Genomic DNA, 21658 nt, shown 5'->3' with positions numbered 1-21658 from the left:
ATCTAATTTTGATCATAGCCTGCATAATTTTGAGCCTCCTAAGCCTACTAACTGCTTTTAATCATGGAAGTATTCATTTGATCACAGTTTTTGTTTCAATAGCTCTAGAAGTTGCTTTCACTTTCTAATGACAAAATTGGCTTTTTATGGGTTGATAATATGTGAACATTTCTAGCATAGATAATATTCACAAATAAAATATCGAAACATTCATATAGCTATCTCCAAGTATATGTACTTATTGAATTTGATTGGGTGGGCAATCGGGTGGGCACAGGAATTTTTGGGTGGGCGCTTGCCCACTCGTGCCCACCCCTGTCGCCGTCCCTGTTGTAGGCTGAAGATGGTGAGTTTCGGAGACTATTATCTATTGGTTGAAGCTAATTTGTCATGCAATGCACTTGAGATTTTGTCACGAATGGTGGCATAGTTCGCGCATCCGTCACTTTTTCTTGCGATCAATCTCCATCTGTGTTGTTTATTACTTCAATAATTCGTAACCCATGGTGAGTTGCCGTGCTATGCTCTCACATAAAAAAAAAAAAAAAAAAAAAAAAAAAAGTGTTCTGTGCGAGTGTATTTTTGACGTATTTACTTCGATATACAATGTTCCTGGAGGCGTGTAACGGGTGACCTTTTGAAAAAGCAGTCAAAAGTCGACCTCATTTCCGCGTAGTGCACCCAGGTCAACGAGGCTCTGGCGTCTGAACTTACGACAGTATAATTCTCTGTAGGGTTGTGTATTCTCTTGTGTTTTGTCCATATATGAGTACCCCTTTACAGCCTCAGCTTTTAACCTCGGTTAAGGAGATTTTAGTGATTTTGATTTTTCATGCAAATGTAGGGTTAATATTTAAGCACTTGTTGCGTGCGTCTGTTGACAAAATTTCAACGTGCTAGTGTTGTCAGTTACGGAGATATGTCCCAAATATAGCACTTTTTCACTCAACCCATAAAATCGCCAGTCATAAATCCATCAAATGTTGCACATGATCAGAATTGGTCACAAATGACGGACTGACAAGGCATCAGACGTCTAATTATGGCCCTTTGATAATTTCTTATATCTTTTTCTCACTCAAAAGTGCATTTCTGGAAACAATTTAACGCTGCCTTCCGCCAGTTATTAATTTATCTGATTTTCTGTATGGAGTAAAATGATAATGTTAAAAATTGAAAAAATATCTCAATGGACGATGCTTTATAACGCAGAAAACCCGGTGTAAATATCTCATACAGTTTTCATGATATAAATTTTCAATGTTTGGGTTGCGCGACTTTTGAAACACTTTGTGTAATGTAATTTTAATGATTAAGTTTATAAAAAATGTTTATGGTGCATGCAAATGTAATTTATAATCATTATCTATCTTTATTCATGATAAAATATTCAGATTTGAATAAAATACGGTTGCGTCCCGTCTCTAAATTAACAGGCACACTGTCAAATTTTAACGATAGAATATTGCCAATAGTAAGTTCTAACTGTGTACAGTGGGATGCATATGTATTGCTTAGCAAATTTCCCATGGTTATTTTCAGCTGCTACAACTTCTTCTAAGAGAACCAAACCGAACAAGCCTAGCGTAACAACGAACGCATTCCACAGACTCCACAAAGCTACCAGCCAATGGCAATGCTTAAAACAGTTGTAGCAGCAATCACTACCATTTTCATTAAATTTTCTCTTGCATCCTACGTGCTTTAAAGGAATGGATTTTTACGTATGTTTGTGCAGAGTTAGTTAGCAGCTTGTTTGACGTTTCGTTTAAATTCTTGAAACTCTCATTGCGTGAATCAGAGAATAAGCATCATGATGGACAATTTGCTTGTTGAAGCACTTATGCATCCCACTGTACATATATCCGACGAGGTTAGATTCCTACAAGGGCTTTCCTCTTTTTCTTCTCCGGTAAGTCATGAATTTTTGATTTGTTATTTTGGTAGACACACTGACAATGATTTCGTAACAGACAACCATTTTAAAATTGGTGTTGTAAGTTTTTAAGAAAACACTTTGAAGGAAACCGGGACTTTAGCGTCCCTGTGATTGCTTGTCCGTGATATGACAATTTATATCAAAACAGGGCAGTCTTATACAAAACGGATAGTTTGATCGCACCCGGGGTTCATCCAAAATTTTAATTTTCGTGGTGTAAGGGTAAATTATCATGAATTGGGTCTTTGTAAAAAAATCTATGCTTGTGTATTGAGGAAATTGGGTGAGTGTTGTATTCTTCGTAAATCCAGTTTAGTCACAGAAAGGCTAATCGGGACTGGGCCTACTCTTTAAAGTGGGATCTGAACCACTATGTGCTTGCACCGTGTATCGAACCTAGGGCTCGAGTTCATTATTGCGATTAAAAAAATTAGAAATGTATTGTGCGAGTTGCACTAAATGTATGTGGATATTGATGACGTAAGCACCTATCAGTCATGGTAGTCCGAGGATAGAAAGTTATTCTTGGATCCGGGTAAACGATAAATTTGCCTTTTATCTGGTGGTAATTCCACACTAGTGGCTTTTTCACCTGAAAAACAATTTTAGTACATGCTTTACACATGTTCACACTTCGTTCTTGAGTTCTCTTGTTAACATTATATTAACTGGCTTTCTGAGTACGCAACCGTTGTCCATACTCAAGATAACGTGTCTCTTTCTAATGTAATACTTGGAATGTCTTTGACACAGATTATAAGGAGATAAGCTGTCAGATTTCAAAAACGTCCACTAAGAATAGCACATGTTAACGTCATTAATCATCTTGGAAATCAGATATCTTCACTGAATTTGATAAGGGAGGGATTGTCTTAATATACAGGGTGATTATAAAGTCCCATTACATTTTTTGGAAATCGGCGACTAATAACAAAATAAATGGTACTACAGTACAGAAGACACACCAAAACACAAAGTTAACGCTTTTCCACATGACCTCAACAAAAGTAACACTTTTCCACATGACCTCCATCAATTTCAAAACAAGTGCCCCAACGTTTGTGGACATGTGAACCGTCATAATTGTTGAATATGGGGCAATGAGCCGCCCAATGATTGGCAAAGGTACGCTGCGAAAGTGAATGTCTGGCTCGGCATGACCAAACAAAAAGTTATGGGCCATTCATGTTTGTGGAACAAACAATCAATGGAGGCACTTACCTCGACATGTTACAACTGTTCCTAGACCCGCAGTTTTTGGATGATGGTATCCTTGGTACAGTGGTTTTCCAACAAGACTGTGCACCGCCCCATTTCGCAACCACTGTTCGAGAGTACCTCAACACCACCTTTCCCAACAGGTGTATAGGAAGAGGATCTTTTCGTATGTGAGCATCCCGTTCACCTGACTTTACCCCCATTAGATTTCTTTGTTTGGGATCTTATCAAAGAGCAGATCTACAAAACTAAGGTTGCCAATCTCACAGTGCTGAAAGAACGCATACGAAATGATCACTCCGGCTATGTTGGACAAGGTGTTTAATGTTACCTTGTCCCGTTGGGACACTCGTTTTAAAATTGATAGAGGTCATGTGGAAAAGTGTTAATTTTGTGGAGGTCATGTGGAAAAGTGTTACTTTTGTGGAGGTCATGTGGAAAAATGTTACTTTTGTGAAGGTCATGTGGAAAGCGTCAATTTTGTGTTTTGGTGTGTCTTCTGTACTGTAGTACCATTTATTTTGTTATTAGTCGCCGATTTCCAAAAAAATGTCATGGGACTTTATAATCACCCTGTATTATTCTTAACGTAAACCAAATGTGCATACTTGATAGGTCTTTTATAGAAGCAATGTGCACAGTACAGTTCCACCATGTCGGTCATAAAATTTCCAATTACGTCCATGATTATACTGGGTTGTTAAAGGTCCAGGAATTTTTAATGAATTCTATTACGGTTCAGGAGAGAAAATCAGCAAGCGTATCTAGGCTCTGGACCCTAAAGAACCTTTTTATCTGTAAACTATTTCAATTAGGTCGAGGAACCTTTCTTTTTCGGATGAATTTAAATACGGTCCAGGAACTTTTTCCGGATCAGTTTAAATCCGGTCCAAGTTCCGTATTGAAATGAGACGATACGAATTTAAACTGTGCGAGAGAAAGGTTCCGGTCTTGTTGCGGCCAATATAACTCATTAGAATTTATAGGTTCCTGGACCTTTAACAACCCTGTGATTATATTTTAAAGCCATACCTTCCAAGTAAACATCAGGTATATTCGCTATAAAAACATAAACTACAATTAAAAGATAGAACTTAATGTAATTCATTACGTAGACTTTATAGTGCAAGCAGTCAGATGTGAAAATGTTTTCATTCGTTTCGTCAAAATACGGGTGGTGCAATATTTGAAACGCCCTGTATATTCCTCTTCAATTTCGAATTAATTTTTCCCGCCTCTTTCGGTCAAAGTTTGAAGTTTTTGCACATAATCTAAGAACGTACTCTAACCTTCAAGAAAATAATGCACGATCTAGGAACGTTTTACATACATACGGCACGTAATATAATTAGTATCGTTGACCGCATTTGTTTCTTTTTCAGGTTGAACCAGTGGCCTGGAGCTTTGAAAACATTGGAGAGAACACGACACGTGGGGAACTGAACAACTTGGCTTACTACCTCGCCAAGAAGCGATTGGATTTGGTGATCAACTTGCCAATGAGAAATGGCGGTCAGCGAAGGGTGTCTTCCTTCATGACGTATGGGTACAGGACAAGGAGACTGGCTGTGGACTATTCAGTTCCGCTAATCACGGATGTCAAATGCACCAAGCTTCTCGTTGAGGTAAGTCGATTCTCTCTCTCTCTCTCTCTCTCTGCAGACATCTTGTCGCGATTGTCCAATCGTGGCAGAAAAAAAGTCACATAAGAAAAATACAAGAAAGTAAGACAACTTTCACTTTACTAAATTAATAATGTAGTGATCCGTTTCCCAATGGAAGCTTTGCATTGTGGGGGCGAGAGAGTAAAATCAGCCCCAGCCTGTCGCCAAGGTGACAGTTCAAGTTCGTTGTTCGCAATGACGTACTGGCGGTCTGATTAATGTTCTGCTAGAATGTGAAACAATGTAACGACAGTGTCGCAATTCGTAGATTTCAAACACCTGAACAAGAACAATCTGCAGATAAGGATGTTTAGCATAGCCTATTGAAAGCGAACATAGAAGTCACTAGCGCCATCAAACGATTGGACGGGAACTTCAAGTCACAGAACCGTGAGCACGTAACAATTTTTTGCGATTAGGTCGCGGCCGACACGAAACTCATAAAAGTACGTAGTTTACAAGACTTCCTCAAATTACATTGTGGAGTGTATTATTTGTATTAACATTTTTTGTTTATATTGTAGAAAATTGAAACAAAAAAATATTATTGCTTACTGTAAACTTCGGGCAATAGTTTTCATTTCATGTTATGTATTAATACGTCAGTATTTTCAATTTATAAAGAAAGCATCTTACACCAGGAAATGTGCATTTGTGTACTCGATTTCGTGCGTTCAGTTTCTGACAATATTTTTCTATCTCTATAGTGCAACTTCTTCTTTCTCTGAACCTGTCAAGCAAAACACTGTCGACTTTGGCCAACGTTCCTGTTTTTGTAGGATTACAGGTTGTTGTTTTTTTCACTTTTCCAGTTTCCGTATACGATACACGACACTACTAAATCTTGATTCTTGCACTTTTGCACTTTATGTTCTGTTTATATTTCACTTTGACATTTGCGTGCGTATCCATATAAAATCCAAATAAGTGGTGTGGATAATTCAGATAAAAGAGATATAGGAAATGGGATTTTTAATCGTATCAGATTTTTATCCTAGTATATTTCGTTGGTGTGAGAATTGTTCGCATTCCAAGAATAAATGTTGGGCATCTGGATTGTCTGGGGCCGTCGACCCACTGTACCCCCTCGAGAATTACGTCGATTTTTTAATTTTTTTTTTAATCAACAGATTTCAGCGTTTTACGTAATATAAAAGTGGTTCCAGCGTTAGGAAACCACAAATAACGGAGATATTTGATCGCAAAGTATGACCCGCGTAAGCACAAGAAACTCCTATTCCGGACTACTATCACTCATGTTTCAAATGACACAAAAATCATCACCTTATCGCAGGGGTACGGAGGGTCGACGGTACCGATTGTCTTTACCACATGCACAATTTTGGTGTTGTATAATACCTATTTTTGCTAAATGCGCTGGTGTGCGTGCGTGACCAGTTCGCAATCTATTAATAAAAACTATAACCTGTCTTGGAAGAAGATATCTGTGTATTTGTATTGTATTTTATTTACATTTTCCTTGTGCGAGCTGTACGCTGTACGCACTACATTAATTTTACATTACACACACTTTCTCTTCCCTCAAAGTCATGTATTAATATTGTACCTTCTTTACGTTAGTATACAAATAACTCTTAGCAGTTGATCAGATACAAAAGAAAAAATTAAACATAATTAGTATATTTTAACAATCGAAATATTGCACTTGCAAATAAAGTTGTGTGTCCGGTTCATTCGGCCTCCTGTCTGGAGACTTACTTGAATTTGAATTTCTTTGTTGAATAATGTGAAAAACAAAACAGAACAGAACAAAACAAAACACATATACATTGCACACTGCTAGACCCACAGTACACGTATTACACGCTCGGTTCACTTTGTGCGGTTTCTTCGTTCTTATCGCTGTCCGCTAACGCCTTTCCTCGTCGCTCCCTCACTTCCCACAAATATCTCCCCACTCGTTGCACTATCTCACTTATGATTCCTCTTCTGTCTTCTACCACTTCCATTATTTCCCTCTCTGTTACGTTCTCAACCCACTTGTCCCGTAAATCACGCGTAGAGGGGCAGGCAGAGAGCAGATGCTCGCCCGTCTCTCCCTCCCCGCACAAAGAGCATATAGTTTCCCCTGCTTCATTCTTAATTTTTACTTGTTTCCAACCCCCCAGTCTGAACCATGCTATCCCTCCCCTTTCTGTTTTGCCTACCAAGTTTATGTATCTTGCTTTCCCCCAATCCCTTGATTTCAAATGATCTCTTAGTGAAGTCTTCGTCTGACAGTCGGCTAGTATTTCTTGTCTGTCTATGTCCATAAGTCTCCCTCTAATTTGATTTTCAACTGATGTATCTACCCTCCCTCCTGCTTCCCAAACCCACCCCATCCCAATAGAGTTCAACATGTTTTTTATATCCCTCGCCCAGTTCCGTGTATTTTCTTCTCTTACTTGCATTATCAGACATTGACCCTTAAGTGTCGTGTTACCCTCCCTTGCTAGCTGAAGCCAATACTTTAAAGTTCTCATCCTAGCTTGTACTGTCTCTTTGCTTAGACCTAATTCTTTAAGTACCCCACAATTGGCAGTACTTCTACTTACACACAACACTTTTTTGTAGTATTCTGTTTGAATGCTTGCGACTGTGCTCCCTCCTCTTGCCCCCCACAGTTCAACCCCATAGTTCATAGTTCCTGTTATTATTGACTTGTACAAACCCTGAATCACTGAGAACGGCATTTGCGGTACTTTACTTATGGTACGTATTACTTGGTCTATTGCGAGCTTTGCTTTGCTTTTTCGTGTCTGTATATGTTGCGTCCAACTTCCAGTCATAGATAATGTTACTCCTAAGTACGTGAAACGCTTGACAGGCTCGATTACTTCCCCCCCGTAATTCCATTTTTCTTGTTTGCTGAAAGTATACCCATTTTTGAAAGCCATGATTTTAGTTTTTTTAATGTTAACTGTCATTTTGTATTTTTGGCACCCCTCGTATATGCTATTTAGTCCCCTTTGTAGCCCCTCTATTGTCTCCGACATGATGACTATATCGTCCGCATACAAGAGTACAGGTATCTCTTGCTCCCCTATAGATGGGGTTGCGCCCTGCTCCCATGATACTTCGTTCGCCACCCAATCAATGAAGAGAGAGAATAAAATTGGCGACAGGATACATCCTTGTTTTAACCCGGAATGCGAGGGTTGTAATGATGATACTCTGTGGCCATCGCATCTCACACAAAATTGTACGTTTTCATAAATAGCTTGTAGCGCCCTTATCATGCGCGCCGACATTCCTTTTTCTTGCAGTTTCCCCCACAAAATACCCCTGTGAACTTTGTCAAACGCCTTCTCGTAATCAATGAAGCACGCGTACAACTTTTTTCGTTTCTCTTTAATTCGCTCAAGTACTAATGTGTGCAATATGAATATATTATCTAGGGTACTATGCCCTTTCCTGAATCCTGCTTGTAAAGGGGAAATTTTATCAAATATTTCTGACCACTTTTGTATTCTACGGTTTAAAATATGCGTATATATTTTGCTCCATATTGGAAGCAAAGAGATACCCCTAAAATTGCCCGCGTCGCTCCTATCCCCCTTGCCTTTATATATAGGGCAAATTATTGATGTGGCCCAGTCCTTCGGGAAATGTCCCTCTTTGAAAATCTTATCTAGTAGTCTACGGATATTTTCTAACATATTAATGTCTTCCCCAATTGCTTTAAAGAAGTCCGTTCCGATATTATCCAATCCAGCCGCTTTCCCTTTTTTCAATTTCCCAATCGCCATTCTTAGCTCATCCACTCGTATATCCTCATCAAGTATCGGTATGTAGTCCCCTAGGAAGTAACGTTCCCGTGCAATTTCTGTTCGAGATGTCTCCCCCTCCCCTCCAAGTAAAGAACGACAGTGAGATTCCCAAATATGTGGCTCAATATGCACCCAGTTGTTTTTCTGACCCCTCAATGTGCGTAGAACTCCCCATAATGCCGAAATATTCCTCTCCGAGATTGCCTTTCTAATTTCTTCGAATTTTTCAACTTGCCATTTTTCTTTTTCTTGCTCTAAAATGTTGTTATACGCTCTTCTGACCATGAGGTAGTTATTTCTGCCCTCTTCGCTATTTGTGTTTCTGTAGAGTTTCAAAGCTCGGTCCAACCTTTTCTTCATTATTTTGCATCTCTCGTTGTACCACCCCCCCTTAACATGTTTGCCCCCCTTCCCCTCTCCCTTTATCATATGACTTCCGGCCCTTTCGAGAATATGATATCCTAATCCCACTGCTTCCTGTATATTATTTCCCTCGATGGCTGTGGAACCATGGATGTCTTGCATCAAATTCCGCAAGACATCTATATGTATATCCAAGCCATCCATTTCGTATTAGTTTCAAGATTTCTAATAACCTTGAGCAAAATAGTCATAGATTCGTCCAATATATTTGTAATTATGGTGTGAATTTAGTATATTTATCGATCAATTAAAGTAATAAAGTTTAAGTAAAGGTCACATTTATCGAAAGTTGTAGCAACAGGAAAACTAGGCCTCTCATAGTTTCATGACGTGAATCAAACCAGGGGCACTTCGAATACAAGACTTAGTAGCTACGTAATTTACTCGTCCACTTGGACATGTAGTGCAAACAGATCAAATCTTAACGATTACAAATTAGACAAAAGGGAGGGATTTTGTAGTATTGGGTAGCAGTAGTGTGAGCATGCTTCATGAAATGGGTCAACATGGACTGTATTAAGGCAGAAGTAGGAAGAGAAAAGACTGGTGTGTCAATTTAAGTAGCAACTGGCGCCGATAGGTTATCCCTACTAATCCTTCTTGTCTTCCTACTCACAGGGAGTATGGGGAGAGGGGGCGGGGTCGTCAGTACAGAGAACGAAGGCTTCTTTGTAGTTGTTGTTGGGATTCGAGATTTGCTCTTAGTGCGATAAGTTTGAAGTGAGATTTGTCAAGTATCAGTGATTGATTTTTTTTTTCATGATCCTACTTATATTTGAACGTCATTGCATTGTCTATGCGTGGGTTGAAATCCCGTTTTGCTCATCGGAATGAAAACTATACGATTATCAGTTCTTACTGGATATAAATTAGAATTCGGAAGTTAGACCGAAAGATATTCAATGGATACCTAGTCGATATTGTAAAATAATCGACCTCTATATCTAGGGTGTTCGGGGGAAATCAAAAGATGTAATTTTACAGCAAACAGTTTTTTTAATTTTTATTCTTTTAGTAGCAAACATTATAGACATGATATACGTGTTGGATCATATCAACACATGTTCAATATTAAATTATACTTAAAATATTTTATTTGATTCAGTGGACTTAGATAAAAGCAACGGAATTTACGTTTTCCCGAACACCGTCGATATTTAGATGTCAATATTCAAACAATTTCGCACAGCCCTGCAAACAGAAGAGTACTCTCAACAAGAAATTAGCATGAAAGATTATGATTGAAGCTAAAGAGCAAGAAATTCGAGAACAAATTTTTCACTTCACCACATGCGTTTACTCACGTAATAAGCCACATTACAATAAACAGATTGTAAATGTAAATTTTCACGAAAATAGCATGTCCGAATTTTCCTGCTCTTGACTTGTACTACTTATTTTTTTGTATACTTTTTGTACACTTATGAAATGGTCCTGCGCAGTGGCGTGGAGGACCAGTTGCCCCCACGGTTTGCCCCCGTCCTATGGACCCTTAATGCTAATCCTTGTCTACCAACGAAAAGTAAACTGTCCTTGCTCTCTCCCTAGTTTTGGCACCCGATCGCAGCTGCTGGTCCTGCGTTTTAAAATCTCAGAAAAGATGTAATCTTGTTTATTCTTACACACTTATGTTTGAAATTAATCCGAAAAAGTGGTTCTTTTAGATACAAAACTCAAAATTCCATTTTTTCTTACAAACAAGAATTTTTTCCATGCAAGAATACTTTGTATGTCTTAGGAATTTGTTTTGCTACATAAATTACTAGGGCTGAGCCGATGCCGATGTATCGATATCTGCCGACTGTTACAACCACCGGCAATGCTACCTGTTCACGGGGCCAAATATTACAATCCCCTGTTAGGCGGGCCAATTGTTACAAACCACTATCAGGCGTGAAAGCCGTTCATGCGATTGCAAACAATCCAGGTTTTTAGTTCGGGTTCTGAGACGGTCATTGTTGTCGTACTAGTGCGAGGCGGGGATAAAATACCTTGAAATATGACACCTTAAAATCTACCTGAAATCTGTCGGCACTGAAACAAAAACAGCAAATAGCACTGTACCTGAAAGTATCAAATGATAACTCGGACGAACAGTAAAATATGTATATATTGTAATCAAAGAAATATTGGGATAACAAACATCTTACAGGTCCCCCTGATTCATTCTCTCAGTCATTCGCACTCTTGGGGGATTGTCAACATAGAAATACACATACATGTCACGGATTTAATCAACGTACCATTTCCTTTTTGTTTAAACGTTAACTTGAATTTAGGTCGTTAGTCTGCCCGCTCCTGTGCTCATTTCTATCAATATTTGCGCCAGCCCTCGGAAAAACAATCATCAAAAAAATTAGGTCTGCGTAGTTGAACATTTCGTTCAAATGAACGTACGCATCAAAGCCGCAAGTACGACATTTACCAAGTTTCTCGGACGGCGGTAATACATAGAAGCCTCTCGTCCCTTGAGAACAATTACACCTCTACATAGTGATGCAAAACTTAATTGGCTCCATCTGCCGGAATACACAAATTAATCATCGGCGTGAGCAAAAAATTACAAAATCACTACACAATGAAGAATACCACACTCGCACGACCTTGCAATTTAACGTACTCATTAAACAAAAAAAACAATAATTCAGTCGACCTTCGAAAAGCTAATAGAAACGACTGAGCGGTTAGTTACACTAAAATGGAGCACACTTTGACAAGTTACATGAAAAATTAACGTAATAAAGATGAGCTTTTAACTTTAAATGCAGACAATCATAAATATTAAAAATATAAACATGAAACGACCTTTTATATATGACCATTACTCAAAATCGAAGACACGGAAGTTAGGTTCGGAATTCCTGAGTCACATTGCGAATCAATGTGATTTCGGCTTTTATGTATATAATTTTGCTTAAGAGGATCTAATGTATTATTTTGCTTCTCTTGTAAAGTTTACTCTGAATTGTGCCCCATAAACTTAACTTTAAATACACATTTGAAATGTTCTAGAGTCTAGACCATCAACTGGGGGGGGAGGGGGGATGAGACCGTTAAACCATCAACTTTGGAGGGGCTAAGAGCGGAGACAGCAAAACACAAGACGTATTACTATATACAAAGTATATAATTATGATTATTGTTAACATTTTTACTAAAAAGAGTTTCAAACTAACGAGTTGATATGGCAATTATACCAGTATGTTGTTTAGTGAATTCTGAACAATTTGAGGTCCTAAACACGACTTTCAGGCAATATTGATATGTACTAGGTCGTTCAAGTCAATCGGGGACTTTTTTTTTAAAAAAAATAGAAGAACAAATTTCAAAGTGTGGTAACTGGATTTATTTTTCCACATAACCTCCTGCTACAGTTATACACTTATCCCAGCGTTTAACTAACGCCTGGAATACTTCCGCATAGAAGGATTTATCATTACGGCGGAACCATTGTAGGACAACATTCTTCACTTCATCATCAGTGTTGAAATGTTTTCCTCCAAGGAATTCCTTCAGGGGTCCAAACAGGTGAAAATCACTTGGCGCTAAGTCAGGACTATAGGGGGTGTGTGGTAATATCTCCCAGCCGATTTCCTGGAATGTTTGGAATGTTTGTTGAGCGGTATGCGGTCGTGCATTGTCTTGCAAAAAGAGAACACCCTTTGTGATGAAACCCGGACATTTCTTCCATAAACTCTTATGCACATCACGCAGAACTGCAGTAATACTCACTGTTGATGGTATAGTATTGATACTTGCAATTTCACGACAGGTTATGCGACGATTGTCCAGGATCAGCTGCTCCACGCGCTGAATGTTTCCAGGAATGATTGCCGTGGGCTGTGATCCACCACGACCGGGATCGTCAGTAATAGAGATACGGCCATCTTTGAAGCGCTTACACCATTCAAATGTCTTACTGCGACAGAGTGTCTCATCACCGTACTGAGCCTGAAGTCTTCTGTAAATTTCTGCAGGTTTTCTGTCCTCGTTCACTAAAAACTTCATCACAACACGCTGTTCCATGTAGACATTCACACTGTTGTCCGCCATCTTGAATAACGATCTATGCAGAAACGCGGGAAATGAGCGCCGCCTACCAGTAACAGCACACAGTTGCCAGTTCCTACTGCATACAAAACCTCCAGCCTAGGCGTCTATTTAAACCTGGAAAAAAAAAGTCCCCGATTGACTTGAACGGCCCACGTACGATACCCGAGACCTCCGGATCAAAGAGATTTGAGTCGACCACCCAACACACTCGGCTACGGAGGCCAGCATAAAACTGTTAGGTTGGCCTTTTAATGTAAATACATAATTTTCAGTAAAAATTTTAATTGTTATATAGAAAACAAATTGCCAGACACAAAAGACATAAAAAGACTTTGAAACATTTTCTAAACGTTTTTCATGTTACATTTCTTTTGCATGAGGAATATAATAGCTGCTTAAAAACTGCTATACGAAGACGTAATTTTTATTTTTTAAAAAGGAGGGAGTGAGTCATTCATTCATTCATTTCAGTGATCAGACGCCCCCCCCCCCCGCCCCCAATAATTTTGACAAGTTGGCGCTGCGGTGCATGCTCAAACTTAAAAATATTTCCAACAAAGGATACCACATTCCAACGCGCCCATGTGATTTAGTTCGTTAGTTTGATTGATTGATTGATTGATTTAGTTAGTTTTATTTTACTTCATTTGTCTGCCACTTTTGGCTAATGGCGAAGAGGAGGATGAGTGATGATATGATGAAATTGATGAATGGACAATCACAAATACCCATGCCCAGGCCGGGATTACAACTCGGGACCCTTGACGTCGTAACACAATGCGCTAACCACTCCGCTACGGGGACCGGCCCATGTGTTTTACTTCAGTGATGTTGAAAGATAATGTAATGTGTAACATTACTAAATACATCAAGCCATGGCCGTGTAATTTTTCATTTGTTAAATTTTTCCCAGACAACCAACAATCAAAAGTAGTGTTGCCTACGAGACGGGACAGCCTTTCTAAAATTCGAGGCGGGACGAGACTGACCACCTGTCTCCTGAAAAGTCTCGTCTCGTCTCGAAAGTCTCGAAAAAATATAAATAAAATAACTAATCAATTGCAAATATTTATTTATTCGGAATAAAGCATTTTCTTTGGAAACCCAAAACAGCTTCTATTACATGAATAAAGAAGATCTGCAAGATTCTCCCCTCGAAAAATCCTAATTCGTCACACGTTGTCCGTAACGAATTTGCCCAGACTTTAGCCTCGCGTCCCAACTACCTTATCTTCCTACTAAAATTTCTTCAGAATACCTTAAATCTGACAACTATCTGCTACCCCAAGAGCTCTCTTCCATTCATTCTTCCGCAAAACGATCCGGAGGTAGTCACTGCCATTGTTTACTACGTCCCTGTTCCAGCCATACTGGCGACAATCGTCATAAAATTTCTCGCTCAAACAGACCCTTCTTTTATTTGCGACCCTCTTTTCAAAATTCACAGCAGCTTCGAGTGCTGGTTGCAAACTCCAAAGATTTCGCACTAAAAACCTAGGTAAAGGTAAAGTTCCAAGTGCATATAACATAGTGCCATGAAGGCACATTTACGGGATGTGGGGGAAAGGTCATTTTGGAGGCGAAGTGATCAGCATCACACTCCGTCCGCTTTTGCCCTCCAGGATTGCCCCCATGCACCCATTCATATGAGGCTGTGAGCCCCGAGCTCTTTATGCGGGAACAATGCGGAATAATTCCGACCTTTATTCACCCACTCCGGGAATCGAACCCGGGTTTCCCGCCTGGCAGTCAGATGCCCTAACGACTACACCACCGCGGCTATAAGAAACCTAGTAAAAGCTAGTTCAATTAGATACTCTGCTTTGACGTAACGACCATAAAATTGCCTAAAGTCATAGGAGTAATAAGCGACATACGACAGCAATAAGTATCGCTTGGAAATGAACCCACAGTAGTAAATGCAACCTTCCGAACGAAAGCGAGTAGACCGGCAAGCGGCACGTGTTGCTTTGTCGCTTGCGTGTCGTTCGGACTGGGCCGTTTTTTAATAGCGTGCATTGTGTCGCCTCTGCCTGTTGGTAGTGAATTCACAGTGAAAGCTTGCTTATAGACTAAGGGAGATTTCACATCGAAGTGACACGCGACCCGTAACACATGTCGCTTTAGGATTTCACCAATCGAACGCAGGTTTGTGCGGTCTGCCATGCTCCTACGCTGTGAAACGTTGCTGTTAATTGCCTCGTTCCAAAGCAACATGTGTCTCTTGTCGCTCCGGTCTGAAATCTCCCTAAAGGAGCGTGTCGCTTGTTGCTTTGGTGCGAAAACACTGTGTCGCTTGTCGCCTGTCGCTTCAACCTGAAAGCTATCTTGTGGAAATTTCACACCGAAGCAACAAGCGACACGTATAATTCACACCCAAGCGACAGAATCCCCTTCAGTCTGAAGGAAAACATTCACCCTGCATCCGTGAACAACAGACCGAGGCGACAAGACATCTGTTCGAAAGGCTGCATTGACTACTGAAAGTTCGCTTCCAAGCGACTCGTGTCGCTTGTGGCCTGTAACTTTGGTGTGAAGAAATCTTCCTCACAGGAAACTCTTCGAACCGAAGCTCCACATCTCGTTTGTTGCTTCCTTGTTGTTCTACTTTGGCCGTTTTCTGGATACCGTGTATATTGTCGCGAGGGTTATCCGCGCATGCGCGATTAATGCTTGCTTATAAACTGAAGTGTCCCTGTCGTTCGTTGCTTCAGTGTGATACTTCCGTGTCGCTCGTGGGCAACACTAATCAAAAGGAACGCGCCACTTTAATATTCCTGCCTTCGTGTGCAGATCCACTTCCAAATTTTCAGAACCCATCACTTGACCAACACAGCCTTCACCGCCACCAGATTTAGTTCATTTTGAAGGCAGATTCCTGATATTACAGAATCGGGAACTCGTAATGCTAACTTTATCCACTAACATTCTTGCTTCACAAAGGAATCTAGTTCATTGTTCTAAAAAAGAGCACAGTTGTTCTTTAAAAAAATATTTCGTAAAGGGCTATCGCGCTCACGTCAAAAATTTCATGTAAGCTATCTTCGTGCACTATTGGTCCACTTATACAAATACAGATGTTCTGTGTGACAAGTTCGAGTCACGTGACAACTCATTTGTAACTTTCACATTGATTGCGGTGGCAATTCTGTGGACAACCCTGGCCACTTGACAGTTCCAAGAATGGAACAGCGCTTGAAGCCACATCTGTGTTCGCCTATTACAGCTTCCAGTTGTCTGACAGAGTAAATTGCCAATATTTATTGTTTCCCCCCAAAATATCATTCCCTCCTGGGATAAAATTTATCAAGCAGAGAGGGGGACACAAGTACCCAGAGGGGGGAATTCCCCCCCATCTCCCCTACAAATGCCACACTGCTTATACAGGATCATAAAACGGCAAGTGTCTCGGAGTTACCGCTCCAGCGGGGGTGAGAGAAGCTCAGAAGAGTCCAGCGATGCCAACCCTAGCATAATGGTGCTAAACCTAGCATAATTTAACCGTCTTTGGCACCTAGCACCCTGTGTTTGGCAAAACAGCCAAATCTAGCATAATCTGCAACCATCGGTAGATATTGAACTCAAAGGAAAGTGCTCTGAAGAAGTAAAAATAAAATTAACTGCACATCTCTATTTCAGGGATGGACATGTTTCCAACAAAAGAGAGTAAACCGGCCTAGGGATCCCGTCCCCCACCAACGCCTTTCATGTCTTCCACATCTTCCTGCCATAAAATCGAAGAGGAGGGTTGTGGCGGCCCACCCTCAAAAGTTTGTCCTTTCCCAGCACTGACACAAGTGGTCAGTCATTTGAGGTGCCTGTATTTTCGCAAGGAATGTTTAGTAGAAAGTTGGGTTGACAAATAAAGCTCATGTGACGCCCTCCTTTGTCGGCAAATTTTGACCATCTTTGTCTTCAGCTTGTGTTCGGTTCGGTTCATGGCCGTGTGCACGAACGAAGATCAAATTTTAAACTCGGATCGGGAAAGGATCACTGATAAATTCCATTGCACGAAGACGGTTCAGCACTTGATCGCGATCTAGGAACATCAAAACGAGTTTATCTTCTGATCGGCCATTCGCCACCGTTTTGGTGTCGGATCCTGGTTCACGATACTGACGCTTCGACTGCAGGCAGTTGTTTTTAAATATAAAAAGAGCGGAAAGTGATATCGAGGGCGTGCAAACGCTAGAGATGTTGGCTGTACAATGCTGATAATTCGAGAAATGTGTAAAGTAATCTAAAAACTGCCAAAATAATAATAATAATTTGTGGTTCTGTGGTGCAAAGTCGAAATGTTTCTAAATACTGTACTTTCTATCCCAGACACAAAACATGTGCAAGTGCAAGGTAAATTAGAACAGAGCAATGTTACGATATTGCTACATGGTGTTGGAAATTTAATTGTATAAATTTACGAAAATACATGTTACTGGCTATTTACACAACACAACAATATAAATATATAAGAATTAAGAAATGAAAAATTCAAATACTTACCACAATACAGTAATAATAATAATAAAATATCTTTATTGAGCGGGCGAGGTTCAGCGTACGCTGTTCTCTCGCGAATGCATTTTGTAAGGCATTGAAGTCCCGTAGAAGAAGGTTCCATGCTTTCTCCTTATTCTTTTGTCTTGCGCCGTCAGTTCTTTTTTAAGATTATTATTTATCTACACCCTACTACATCCTTGCACTCGTCGACAAGGTTGATCAGTACATTTCTCAAATTCAGATAAATTTGCGGCCCGAAATTACTTTCTTCTCCTACACGTTGATACTTTAACACATCACACTACTCGGTGGGGTTCTTGATTGTCATTTGTTTTAGCCAACCAATCAGGTATAGCCTTACAAATTAATCTCAGATCATTTGAACGGAATCTCGTGAACGTCGTTTTTCGTTGGTGCAATGCAAATCTTTAAACCAAGTTCATTTAGAGTGGATTAAAATTGATCTTGTTCATCTGAACTTCGAAATAATCGGCGTTGGTGCACGCGGCCATCAGTCGATTTGCCATCTTATCATTTCGGAAGCATTTAATTCTTCGTGCGTGCATCTTTCAGTATATTTTTGAGCGTGTTTTTGAGTGTATTGTGAGTGATTTTTCCCTGCTTTTTAATTTTTTTATATAAAATATATTTGGCACAATTTCGAAAAATGAGTACTAATAGCAAAAGAAGTAACTGAAACTTCCTAAAAGAAAAAAAAACGTGGGGTTTTAAACCAGAAATGGGAGTCGTATGCTCAGAAATATAGACCGTGTTAAAAATGTAAACATAAACATTGGTGAGGTCTTGCTCGGTCCCCCCGGAACTTCCGGTTTAGGCCAGTCCCCGTTGTTGCCAGTGCAGATTCACCAGCATACGAAGTAAGAAATGAGCACTTGTTTTCATCAGTTATGCGACGATAGACAAGAAAGGTATTTGTTAAACTTCTACTATGAAGGAGTGGACGTCTAGAATCCGTCGGAAGATCAACTGCAAAGCAGATTATTAAAATATGACGTGTCTTTGTGGCCGCCAGTTGTATAGCACACTACGTACTACAGAATCTACGTACATACAAGTATCTCATGTACACGCACGACGAACGTTTAAATATATTGAATTATTTGTAAATGGAAAAGTGAGAGAAAGATAATTCTATAAAACAAGTGATATTATTATTTTATAAAGTATGCTTAAGTGAATCTTTGCCAACAAATCTGCAGAAGTAATGACACATAACAAATGCTAGTAAATATATGTGCTTTCAACGTCGCCTTTCCGCCTGAGGAAAACCTATGATATGGCATGCCACTTTCTCTTGCACGAATTTACTTCAAGTAACAAGGGAGTTTTCAGATTGAAGCGACAAGCGATATCGGGGTTTCGCACAGAAGCATTCGATCTAAAGCAAACCATTCACAAGTCACGCTTGCGCAAATAACAGGCCGCGGCAACACAATGCACGTTATTGAGAAAGCGGCCCAGTCCGAGCGACAAGCGATACCTGCAATTTATCGTTCGGAAGGTATTGTTTTTTTAATATTGATTTCCAAGAGACACGTATCGCTGCAGTCTGAAAGCTTCCTTACGTGTCGCTTGGACTGGACTGTTGTTTTCTCAGTACCATACATCGTGTCGACTCGCTCTGTTGTACTCGTATGCAAGATGAATTGATTCCTTTAGAGTAAAGGGGCTGTTGCTTGTCGCTTCGGTGTGTAATCTCCGTGCCACTTAATGATCAATGAAATATTTCGAAACGAAGCGATACGACAAGCTGCACGTGTCGCTCAGATTCCCAATGGCGTGAATTGTGCCGCCTGAGACTTGATTTCCCATGAGCGGTAAATGCTTATTTATAGACTAAATGTGCCTGTGTCGCTTGCCACTTCGGTACGAACCACTGCTGTTGCGTGTCGCTTCGGTTTGAAACCTCACTAAGAGGCGCGCTTTTCACCACAACACAATACGCAGATAAACGATCAACATGTTTGTAACAAAATGCAAGTCGTAAAAATCCTTCCCGGGTACCAGTCCTTTCTCGTTCTGCTTGTAGCAACAGGTTTCGTCTCTACGTCCTTCAGAAACCTACGAAGTGATACTTGACTCAATAAATTTGTTCCCGATCGAACTGTGCAACCATATGCTACACAGCCGACACCCTATTTCCTTGTAAAAGAATCACTATTTTGCCCTTTCGTATTAACGTCCATAGAATCCTAAGCGTAACCGGATGTTTGAGGGGGACCAGACGAGTACGCATGCTCCGCAGTAGCTCCGCCTTTAACACCGTCTATAGAAAGGAGTGGGCAAAAGGCAGTTTTTATTTTTTTCGTTTGGTGAGCACCTTTTTTTCTTTCCTTTCCTTTTTTTATTTGGAAAAATTGTTAGTTTACATAGAAATGCATTGTATGAGCATTTGAAAGTTGTAAAGAACTAGCATAAAAGTGTGTGTCTCTAGCAAGGTGGTGTTGGAGGTGGAAATGGGTTAATACGTCCTTCTATATAATGCAAAAAAAATGCAGTAGTATATGAAAGATATTTGTGAATTATACACCAACCCCCTCCCCCCCCCCCCAAACCCTGCAGTAATTGAAAGGTAATGACGCTTAACTTTGTCATGTCATCTTCCCTCTCCCCATCTGCTAGGAAAAAATATGTGAAGTATTTTTACAAATATACTGAGCCACATGTCCTAGTTCGACACTTGGTAAGGTATGGACATGTAATTATGTTTTTTTCCATCCCATAGTCCATAGACCATTTCATCAGTTCTTCATTCACCCACATTGTCCTACTTACTCCCAGAGACCCTAAGGCAAAAAAACGACTTAAATAAATATATCTTAGGGTGGGATAAAATATAACATCTGAAAATAGTAATAAAATATATTGTTAATAATAATAATACTAATACTGCCCTAGCACAATTGGGTGGCATTCTAGCATAATTTCACAGTTCGAACAGCACTTTTCGTAGCTGACGGGTTGGCAACGCTGCAGAAGACCCTTGTTCAGTCGACTCGACAGTTAGTATTCGTTATTCGTTGCTGTAGGGTGGTGGTCGTATTGTGTGATCACGTTTTCTGCGAGTATTATTTTGTGTTTTGTTACTTTTTTTTCCAACTGTGTGAAAAGAAACAAACATGAGTCGACCAAGGAAAAAACTAAAATACAGTGAAGTGTTGTGGACAATGGTTGAGGAAGAGGACTGTGTTGACGTTTCAAGTGACGAAGGAAGTGAGTACAAACCGGATTTTTCCGAGCCGGAATCGGATCAACCTCCGTCTTCAACGTCGGCCTCTACTTCCAATGTACGTAAAAAGACTAAAAGTTAATTCCATGAATATTTCGAAATTCGAAAAACATTAAATCCTCGCGATAAAATAGCCACGTGCCTGGTGTGCAAGAGGACAAAGAAAGAGACGGAGGTGAAGATGACTCAAGGGTCAACAACAGGGATGAAAAGACATTTGATGCGTTCTCACAAAAAGGAATACAAGATTTTGTTCCCAGAGGGTCCTGCAATTCCTGCAAAGCCAAGCAATTCTAAGAAAAGAACAATTGTGGATATATTCCAGGAACCTATTGAAGACAAAGTAAGATACTTTAATTCTCTTTTTCTTAATAATTTCGGGAGGGGCTGAAATTTTAAAGAGGGACGACATAAACAATTTCGTACATTTATAAATTTATACTTTCAAAAATGGCAATCGGGGGTCAATACAAGAAAGGTTTGCATTTACCACTCTGTTTTTTCTAGAGTTTTTCACTGATTTTATTTGAAAATTTTCATTTTCTCAATTTCGGAGGGGGTTGTAGCCCCATCAGCCCCCACCCTCTCTGCGCCACTGGTAATCACTGTCTATACTAGCACACGAATTGCGGGACCACTTTTTAACCAGAACACACGACATTCAGCCTTCTGTCGAAGTGGAGTACAGTAAAGACATGCCTATCTTTCTGATTGATCATCATCTTTACTTGACTCTAACTCTTCTAATAGAGCCTCCTTTCTTCATCAATTTCTTTACAATTGTTCTATATTTTGGCTCTTGGATTTTTTAATTTTTTTTCCTTCTTTCATATTCTGCCCCACC

At 39.9% G+C, this 21658-nt stretch overlaps 1 protein-coding gene across 1 annotated transcript in view; it reads left to right on the top strand.

The window, feature by feature from the left end:
- Positions 1 to 21658, top strand: part of r (carbamoyl-phosphate synthetase 2, aspartate transcarbamylase, and dihydroorotase rudimentary) — a 228192-nt gene that overhangs the window by 152237 nt on the left and 54297 nt on the right. The window contains exon 21 of the mRNA XM_083130942.1: positions 4540 to 4782. Coding sequence (XP_082987068.1) covers positions 4540 to 4782 — 243 coding nt within the window. The remainder of the gene's footprint in view (positions 1 to 4539; positions 4783 to 21658) is intronic.

Source organism: Lepisma saccharinum, chromosome 1, assembly GCF_977018435.1.
Source record: "Lepisma saccharinum chromosome 1, izLepSacc3.1, whole genome shotgun sequence".
NCBI lineage: Eukaryota > Metazoa > Arthropoda > Insecta > Zygentoma > Lepismatidae > Lepisma > Lepisma saccharinum.
Note: the sequence above shows the minus strand (reverse complement) of the source record. Positions and strands in the feature narration are given on the sequence as shown.